The sequence below is a fragment of the Sphaeramia orbicularis genome, chromosome 10 (genome assembly GCF_902148855.1).
Source record: "Sphaeramia orbicularis chromosome 10, fSphaOr1.1, whole genome shotgun sequence".
NCBI classification, from domain to species: domain Eukaryota; kingdom Metazoa; phylum Chordata; class Actinopteri; order Kurtiformes; family Apogonidae; genus Sphaeramia; species Sphaeramia orbicularis.
This window is the reverse complement of record NC_043966.1, coordinates 19,622,088-19,632,684: the sequence shown is the minus strand read 5'-3', so window position 1 is coordinate 19,632,684 and position 10,597 is coordinate 19,622,088. Positions and strand designations below refer to the sequence as shown.

Below are 10,597 nucleotides of genomic sequence, written 5' to 3'. Positions count from 1 at the left end.
AATTAAAAATGAGAACCATTATCTTGTGGTGTCATGGACATCAGGGCGAATAATGGAATTAACACAGCAGCTGCAGGAGTCAGATTGACACCTATAGTGACAAAGGGGACAACTAGAGCCAACAACACAGCACTTTTCTCCCAAGACCCTGGATTGTCTCAACAAAAATCAATATCCCAACTTAATTCACTTACATGGAGAGCAGGTAGCTCAGTGACACTCAACTGCAATGACTGATGCACTGCTGAGGGTGGAGGATTTACCAAAATAAACAAAAACCCAGGTTTAAAAAGGGGGAAAGTGGGACATTTCAATACATGCAGCAGGTCTATGGGACTGAATAAACCTCTAAATCAGGGGTGTCAAACTCATTTTCTTCCGGCGGTCCACATTCAGCCCAATTTAATCTGAAGTGGGCCGGACCAGTAAAATAATAGAATGATAACCAATCAATAATGACAACTTCAAATTGTTTCAGTGCAAAAAATAACATTCAACTATGCCAATATTTACATTTACAAACTATCTAAACAAAAAGGATGTGAATAACCTGGAAAAAATGAAATTCTTTAAGAAATATAAGTACAATTTTATCAATATTATGCCTCGACTTATCATTTATACATGTGCATTACAGATCAGATCTACAAAGGCACAAAACATTTAGTAACAGGCAGAATATTGTTAAAATTGTGCTTAATTTTCTTTCGACATTTCAGGTTATTCATATTTGTTCAGGTTATTTACATTTTATTGTTAAAGGATAGTTTGTAAATGTAAATATTTTCATAATTTAATGTTTTGTTGTGCTCAATCAAAGGGAAAAAAATGGTGTTGTCATTATTTATAGGTTATTATAATATTATTTTTGGGTGTGATGCCCGTCTGATGGCCGTATTGGACACTTTAGTGGGCCGGATTTGGCCCCCGGACCGCATGTTTGACACCTGTGCTCTAAATGGACAAAGTGATTAAATTTAGGCACATTAATGCTCAGAATTAATAAAAAACTGTTGCTCACGTTGCTTCAATAGGAATTAAAATGTTTGTGCAGGTTTCTTACACACACATGCACACGCACACATTTACTAACATGCGCGTAAGAAGCTTATTTTCACATTTTCACTTCACAAAGCTGCGCAACAAGCGACTATAGAAGGATGATCTTATATTAGTGAAATAGTGCAAGTTTGTGTCTGACGTGGAGAATCCCAATCATCTCGTAAAACAGGGGTGTCAAACTCATTTTCTTTCAGGGCCACATTCAGCCCAGTTTGATCTCCAGTGGGCCGGACCAGTAAATAATAGCAGAATAGTCTATAAAATGACAACTCCAGATTTTTTAGTGCAAAAAATAACATTAGATGATGAAACTATTTCTATCCAAAACAAAAAAAAATGGGAATAAATGGAAAAAACTGAGATTTCAGAAGAAAAACATGTACAATTTTATCAATATTATGCCTCAACTTATATTAATATATATATATATGTATATTAACACATGTGCATTACAGATCAGATCTACCAAGACACAAAACAGGCAGAATATTGTTAAAATTGCACTTATTTTTCTTTAGAAATTCCAGATTGTTCATTTTTGTTCAGGTTATTGACATTTTATTGTTAAAGGATATCAGAATTTAATGTTCTTTGCAATAAATCAAAGACAAAAAATTGGTGTTGGTATTATTTATACACATGTCATATTATTTTTTTCACATTAAACCAAGAAGAAAATTTGGAGTCATTACTTCTAGGTTATTACACTGTTATTTTTGAGTTTGATGCCCTTGACTGTAATATCTTCAGGGTAATTTTGCATTTTGCACTATATAAATTCATCACGCGGGCCAGATTGGAACCTTTGGCGGGCCGGTTTTGGCCCCCGGGCCGCATGTTTGACACCTGTGCCGTAAAAGGTTCCAAATATGTGCCATCAACTCTTTAATTCCAGTATAATTAAACTCTAACAGGTGATGGGGTGTTTAATTCCCCTGTTGAGAAGAGGAAATTCCAGTTTGCAGAATTCAATTAGCGAAAAAAAAAAAAAAAAGACGTGGTTACTTACCCAAACTTATGAGATGAAACAGATAAAGTCCCCACAGATCCATTTCTTTTCGAGCTGAGAATGTCAGATTTTCGGCTTGAACTACACCTACAGCTGGATTATGACGCCAAACGGTGATATCCTGTCATACATGAGGAGATTAGAGTTGGCACAAGGATGAGAATGTCTAGAGTGGGAACCCTTCAGTCCTTCAGTCACTCTTGGGCTTGTTCTGCCTTCTTGTTTCAGTGTTTCTGCTCTTTCTCTTAAAATCCAGTTTCTTCAAGGCGGTGTCTCAGTCGCGCTTTTACCTTTTTGCGCAAACACACAGCCATGCGTAATAATGTCTGTGAAAGTTGACCTGAGCGGTGTTTTTGCGCAAGTGTGTTCACGGAGCCTTCTGTTGCGCGTCGAGGTGGTCGCACAAGTCCACGAGTGTGTGCAGGAGAGATGCTGAGTGCTGCCGGGAAGAACCACAGAGAGGGAGGGAGGGGGGAGAGAGAGGGAGGGAGGGAGGGAGGACTGTTTGTGCGGGAGAGGACAGTGAACAGCACGGATACACGGTCATGGCTTCTGTGGCGTTAATAAACTATGACATAACATGACATTCATTGTGCAATGAAACATAATTTCACTATTCCTACTGGGGATTGTGGTAGTTTAGAGTGAGCTCAACTGATGCCATGAAACTGGACTTTTATTTACGGGAGTCTCATTTCTTGACATTATATTATTACAGTTTGCAGAATAAATATGACAAAACTAAATAATCCTAAAAAATAATTTTATGACCATTGATTTTTATTTATTTATTTATTTTGTAGAATTAAAACAGATTAAGTTTTGGCTTTCAAACTGTACTTTTATTTACTGGAGTCACATTTTCTTGACATTTATTATTACAGTTTGCAGAGTAAATATGACAAAACTAAATAATCCTAAAAAATAATGTGATGACCATTGATTTTTTTATTTATTTATTATTTATTTATTTATTATTTATTTATTTTTGTAGAATTAAAACAGATTAAGTTTTGGCTTTCAAACTATACTTTTATTTACTGGAGTCACATTTTCTTGACATTATATTATTACAGTTTGCAGAATAAATATGACAAAACTAAATAATCCTAAAAAAAAATAATTGTATGACCATTGATTTTTTTTTTTGTGGAATTATAAAAGTTTAAGGTTTGGCTTTGAAACTGTACTTTTATTCACTGTGAGTCACATTTTCTTGACAAATTTTTATTACAGTTTGAAAAATGAATATGACAAAAACTAAATAATTCTAAAATGTATATGACTATTGATTTTCTGTGGAGTTATAAGAGGTTAAGGTTTGGCTTTGAAACCGTACTTTTATTTACTGTGAGTCTCATTTTCTTGACATTATATTATTACAGTTTGCAGAATAAATATGACAAAACTAAATAATCCTAAAAAATAATTGTATGACCATTGATTTTTTGTAGAATTATAAGAGGTTAAGGTTTGGCTTTGAAACTGTACTTTTATTTACTGTGAGTCACATTTTCTTGACATTATATTATTACAGTTTGAATAATGAATATGACAAAAACTAAATAATCCTAAATATAACTGTATGATCATTGATTTTTTTTTTTTTTTTTTGTAGAATTATAAGACATTAAGGTTTGGTTTTCATAACCGATGCGATGAAACTGTACTTTTATTTACCGGGAGTCACATTTTCTTGACATTATATTACAGTTTGAATATGAATGACAAAAACTAAATAATCCTAAAAATAATTGTATGACCACTGATTTTTTTGTACAATTATAAGAGGTTAAGGTTTGGCTTTGAAACTGTACTTTTATTTACCGGGAGTCACATTTTCTTGACATTATATTATTACAGTTTGAATAATGAAAATGACAAAAACTAAATAATCCTAAAAAATAATTGTATGACCACTGATTTTTTTAGAATTATAAGAGGTTAAGGTTTGGCTTTGAAACTGTACTTTTATTTACTGTGAGTCACATTTCTTGACATTATATTATTACAGTTTGAATAATGAATATGACAAAAACTAAATAATTCTAAAATTTATTATGACCATTGATTTCTGTGGAGTTATAAGAGGTTAAGGTTTGGCTTGAAGCTGTACTTTATTTACTGTAAGTCGCATTTCTTGACGTTATAGTATTAGTTTGCAGAATAAATATGACAAACTAAATAATCCTAAAAAAATAATGTATGACCACTGATTTTTTTATTTTTTATTTTTTTGTAGAAATAAGAGATTAAGTTTTGGCTTTGAACTGTACTTTATTTACTGGAGTCACATTTTCTTGACATTATATTATTACAGTTTGCAGAGTAATATGACAAAACTAAATAATCCTAAAAAAATATTGTATGACCATTGATTTTTTTTTTTTGTAGAATTATAAGAGTTTAAGGTTTGGCTTTGAAACTGTACTTTTATTCACTGTGAGTCACATTTCTTGACAAATTTATTACAGTTTGAAAAATGAATATGACAAAAAACTAAATAATTCTAAAAATGTATTATGACTATTGATTTTCTGTGGAGTTATAAGAGGTTAAGGTTTGGCTTTGAAACCGTACTTTTATTTACTGTGAGTCTCATTTTCTTGACATTATATTATTACAGTTTGAATAATGAATATGACAAAAACTAAATAATCCTAAAAAATAATTGTATGACCACTGATTTTTTTGTACAATTATAAGAGGTTAAGGTTTGGCTTTGAAACTGTACTTTTATTTACTGTGAGTCACATTTTCTTGACATCATATTATTACAGTTTGAATAATGAATATGACAAAAACTAATTCTAAAAATTTATTATGACCATTGATTTTCTGTGGAGTTATAAGAGGTTAAGGTTTGGCTTTGAAGCTTACTTTTATTTACTGTGAGTCTCATTTCTTGACGTTATAGTATACAGTGCAGAATAATATGACAAACCTAAATAATCCTAAAAAAATAATTGTATGACACTGATTTTTTATTTTTTATTTATTATTTATTTGTAGAATTATAAGAGATTAAGTTTTGGCTTTGAAACTGTACTTTTATTTACTGGGAGTCACATTTTCTTGACAAATTTTTATTCAGTTTGAATAATGAATATGACAAAAACTAAATAATTCTAAAAAAAAAATAAAAAATTATGACTTTGATTTTCTGTGGAGTTATAAGAGGTTAAGGTTTGGCTTTGAAACTGTACTTTTATTTACTGTGAGTCACATTTTCTTGACATTATATTACAGTTTGCAGAATAATATGACAAAACTAAATAATCCTAAAAACAAATTGTATGATCATTGATTTTTTTTGTAGAATTATAAGACATTAAGGTTTGGTTTTAATAACTGATGAGATGAAACTGTACTTTTATTTACTGGGAGTCACATTTTCTTGACATTATATTATTACAGTTTGAATAATGAATATGACAAACACTAAATCATTCTAAAAATTTATTATGACCATTGATTTTTTTTTTTTTTAGTGATAGTTAACAAGACATTGTGGAGGGAAAAACAACAACAACAACAACAACTACACATAAACAAAGGAAACTCAAACAAATAAACAAAAAAAAACAACAACTGTGAGTCACATTTTCTCGCCATAATATTAATACAGTTAGAAGAATAAATATGACAAACCTAAATAATCCTAAAATGTATTATGACCATTGATTTTTTTTTTTTTTTTTTTTTTTAGTAGTGTTGTTTGTTTGTTTTTTTTTTATTAGTGATAGTAACAAGACATTGTGGATGGAAAAACAACAAAACATAAACAAAAGGAAAATCAAACAAATAAACAACCAAAAACAGCAACAACTGTGAGTCACATTTTCTCGCCATAATATTAATATAATTTGAAGAATAAATATGACAAACCTAAATAATCCTAAATGTATTATGACCATTGATTTTTTTTTGTTTGTTTGTTTGTCTGTTTTTGTTTAGGAAGTTGTTGGGGTTTTTTCTCGTGATAGTTAACGAGACATTGTGGACAGAAAAACAACAACATAAAACAAAGGGAAACTCAAACAAATAAACCAAAAAACCCACTGTGAATCCCATTTTCTGACCATAATATTTATACAGTTTGAAGAATAAATATGACAAACCTAAATAATCCTCAAATTTATCATGAACGTTGATTTTCTGTAGATTATAATAGATACAGGTTTGGTTTTAGTAACTGACATGATGAAACTGTACTTTCATTTATGGGGAGTGACATTTTCTTGACATATAATATTACAGTTTGAATAATGAATAACAAAAACTAAATAATAGTCTGTTTGACTAAAATTTATTATGACCATTGATTTCTTTAGAAGGTTGGCTTAATAATCAATTCATTTTTTTCTCTTCTGCTCATCATTATGTCAAGGTCTAACACTTTCACTCAGTTTATTTAATGCATTATATAAGATCTGAACAGGTAATCAGAAAGAAGTTAAAGAAGAAAGGAAAATTGTAGCTGTAGCTAAATTTAAGATTAATGTTCAGATGTTTATTTGGTAAAGATGTAGATAGAAAGATAGAATAGAAAGATAAGATAAGATAAGATAGATAAGATAAGATAAGATAAGATAGAGAAATAAGATAAGATAAGATAATAAGATAAGATAGATAAGATAAGATAAGATAACTGGGATGCCGTGGCACAGTGTTAGTTTTCTGTGTTATGTTATGCTTCTGTGGTGTGATATGTCACTCATGATCAATACCTGATCTAAAAATTAATGATTAATTAATAAAGAGAGAACATGTTTCTACATAGCAGTTTTAATCTTCCCAAAAGATGTATTACAGGGCCCTAGGAAATTAAACAAAGATTAATATCATGCAAGATTTAGCAGAACTTAGTAGAGGCAGATTTGGGGCACTTTCAACCAGAAACTTATTTAATTGTACGATTCCTGTGCACAAAGTTTGAATCCTCAAAGTCCAAACTCATGCCGACAGCATACCTCTAATTGGTTTACAATCAAATACAGACAGACAAGCAGTCCTTTCTAGAAATTCCTCACTAATCTCATGGTTTTATGTGGTGAATAACTAAATTTGATACAGTTCCTCTCAGGAGTTATAAATAATATAATGGTTAATATGTGGAATATTAACAGGCGGAAGACTTTCAGCCACACCACAGAGAAACCTGGAGAGTGTGTGTGTCGTGGATGAAAGTAGATTTTTGTCTCCTTCTGCCAGTCACAAAATATGAAACACTTTTCCCCCATGGAGAGGCTGATCCAGTTCTTGGTCCTGAAAAATGCTCGATCTGCACAGCTCCAATGCTTTCAGTGCAGTTCACTGTTTGAAACAGATATGTATGATTTATTTTTAGCTGTAAGGTTTACTTTCGCTCCATCGTTCATTTTACGTTCAGGACTGAGTATGTCAACAGGCCATTGTGTACAATCGAAGTTTGTTGACTCACCCCTTTAGTACGTCTTCAAAACAGCAGCAACAAATGGAGTTCCATGATGCATGCAAACAAAGCTGGTGAGGAGCAGATAACAAAGGTCACCATGTTGGATCAGTCACACTCAGCGTGTGCTTTACTGTATGTGTGTGTTTCTATCTGTAAACCAGCCCTGGGTCCAAAGGATGATCCAGCTGTGTAACCAAAGACACACTGAAGACCTCTAAAGACCCATGTCAGCCCACTGCTGTTCTTTACTGCCATTCATGATCACTCTACTATGGAGTTTCAGTGCATTTACATGAGCTGAAACATCATTTCAACTGAGTTTAGCACTACAGTTCTTCCTAGTTTGGATTTTATGTTTTGCTGAGAGCAAAATTGGAAGACTATAATGTAAAATGCCTTTACGCCTCAACAATTGTAATTTTAACTCCCTAACAAGCTTGCTAGGAAAATATTTGGAATGAACATTACTGTCTATTGGGACTTGGAGTACTTAAACGTGGAGAGATAGGCTTTGGAATGCTTTATGAATCTTTAAAAGTGGCTCAGTGCCTTGGGGATGTTCGGGTAAAGTACATATTTGCAATGTGCATCTACATTTGTAATTCAAATCAACATAAAATTGTACAAGAATGAAATGCTCCATTGAGAGTTCAGTGAGAATTACAGAGAAAATGTTTATTCTCTCCCAGACCGTTTAAGTCTTTGGCTCTGTCCCAGTGGCCAAAGACCTAAACCAATTAACTAGCACTAACCTAATGTGACAAAATAAATAAATAATAAATTACCCCTCCACTATAAGTGTTGCACATATTAGTCTCTGAACCAAAAGTCATCCTATATATAAATGATCATGCTATACATATACAGGGTGTATCAAAAAAAACTATACATTTTGAAAAATTACCCCCAGTTCCGCATTTGATAATTTTGGAATTGTCTTTTATGGACGTTGGTAGGTAGGGATTGGTGGATATTTGTATAACTGAACCCGAACCCTAACTTGTCCTGTCCTCAGTGACATTTTTAGACCTAAACAAGTGAATTAACTTTGAAGGCAGGAAAAGCTGCCATGGGTAAAGAAATGAAATTGACATGGTGGCCAAAGTGTTAATGCTGTAACCTGGCAATTTGTGGAAACAAGATGGATGCTCATGTCTCCTACCATGACCTTTGATCGGATTTAATCCTACTGTTACTTTGCACAAACCAGTTTAACTTGGATTGCGCAATTGCCCCTGCTCACTGCATGAAACCTGGGTCTGTAAATTTGGACAAATATCCACACAATCCCCTACCTACCGACGTCCATAAAGAAAAGTCCAAAAATTATCAAATGTGGAACTGGGGGTAATTTTTTCACAATGTTAGTTTGTTTGTTTTTTGATACACCCTGTATGTACTTGGCACTATTAAAAATGCACGGTCCAAAATTATTTGCTCAGGTGCCTATTTTGTATATGTTGCTCATGAGATGAGTAACACAGTTACAGCTGTGTTTTTTTCAATCCTGACGTGTGCAAGGTTGGAGTTTGGACTAATGCCTTAATGTCGGACATTGAGTTGAATCTCTTGTACAGAGTCTTGACTGGTAACTTTAGGTGGGTCAATAGTCTATATAAAGGCAGAAAAGAAAACGCTGAAACGTTTTTGCCAGCTCAAATGCCACGACTTACGATAGAACAGAGAGAACGTGCCATTGGCATGATACAAACAGGTCTGAGACGTGGTCTGCGCTGTCATTGCAGTACAATCAGTCGTCTGAGTGATCGGATCGGATCCTCAGGACAGGATCATGACACTTGTCAGTTCCATGCATCGTCGCTGCACTGCTTGTTTGGACGCCAGAGGTGGACACACCCTATACTGAATGATGACACTTTCAGTTTCTGAGTACCTGTATTCAGTGACTGAATAAACGTGTTAAGTCGATCACAATTTGTCCACAGTTCATTCTCTAATGACCAATGCTTCCCTCTTAATATGAAGGTAACTTTCTTCCTGTCATTGATTATGGTGATCTACTGTCAGACATGCAGCTACCTCCCTTTAAGGAGCCTCAATTCAGTATATCGTGTTTCTTTATGTTTTATTTCTAATGCAAAATCTCTCACTCACCACTGCATTCTCCATGACTTAGTGGGCTGGACTTCATTAACCATCTAAAGACAAAAACACTGGTTTATGTTCATCTATAAAACTCTGCTGGGTAAACTCCCAGAATACCTCTAATCTTTTTCTGTTAGCTCTACTAGTTACCATTTACGTTCCTCCAAGTGGTTGCTTTTGACTGTTCCCCAAGTTCTGACAGACTTGGAAAAACAGCATTTTCCTACCGTGCACCATGGTGGTGGAATAATCTTCAAAAAACTGTAAAACTACATACATTAATTTCTATGAATGATTTTAAACATATCATGGAGAATGCAGTGTAGGAGGAATGCCACTGTTTTTCTTGATGCCATTATGGTTGAATAGTTGTTACTGTGTTTTATTGCTCATTGTGTATCATGTATGTGTTTTATGTTGTTTGGACTTTGTATGGCTGCTACCTCGGCCAGTCTCCCTTGTAAAAGAGATTCCTAATCTCAATGGGACTTCCTGGTTAAACAAAGGTAAAATAGAAATAGAACCCCAAACCAATTTCAATATATCTCCAAAATAATTTATTCTGACTGGTGCATTTTTAATGGCGCTAAGTATATATAGAACTATAATATGCTTTGTGCAGAGATCTTACTTTACTGATCTCTTATTTCTCTACCAGTCTTTCATATGTAAAGTAGGTCTGGTTTAAACATGACAGACAGCTCTCAGTCTTGCTTGAGGCAAAGGATTCATTGATTTCTATTTTTGTGAGCTGGAGCGGAGTGGACACAACATTAATGAGGGATTAGTTATTGTATCCATTATCATGCTGTGTCAAGTGCCAGAAATGGCAGATGATAGAGGCTTTGTAAATATTTGTTGGGAATCTTTTAACAGTTTTACTTCCTGCCAAATGCAGACTTCTAACTTCTGCATGACAAACCAAAGCAATGTGGCCCCATTTCCCCATTTGCTTCAAAGCCAAGTGGTCCCGTTGGATGCAT

General features: G+C 33.4%; 1 protein-coding gene across 1 annotated transcript in view; it reads right to left on the bottom strand.

Moving 5' to 3' along the window:
- LOC115427573 (GDNF family receptor alpha-4-like) overlaps positions 1–2,500 on the bottom strand; it is a 105,760-nt gene extending 103,260 nt beyond the window's left edge. Inside the window, exon 1 of the mRNA XM_030146174.1 lies at positions 2,072–2,500. Coding sequence (XP_030002034.1) covers positions 2,072–2,114 — 43 coding nt within the window. The 5' untranslated portion in view covers positions 2,115–2,500. The remainder of the gene's footprint in view (positions 1–2,071) is intronic.
- Between the last annotated feature and the right edge of the window lie 8,097 nt (positions 2,501–10,597).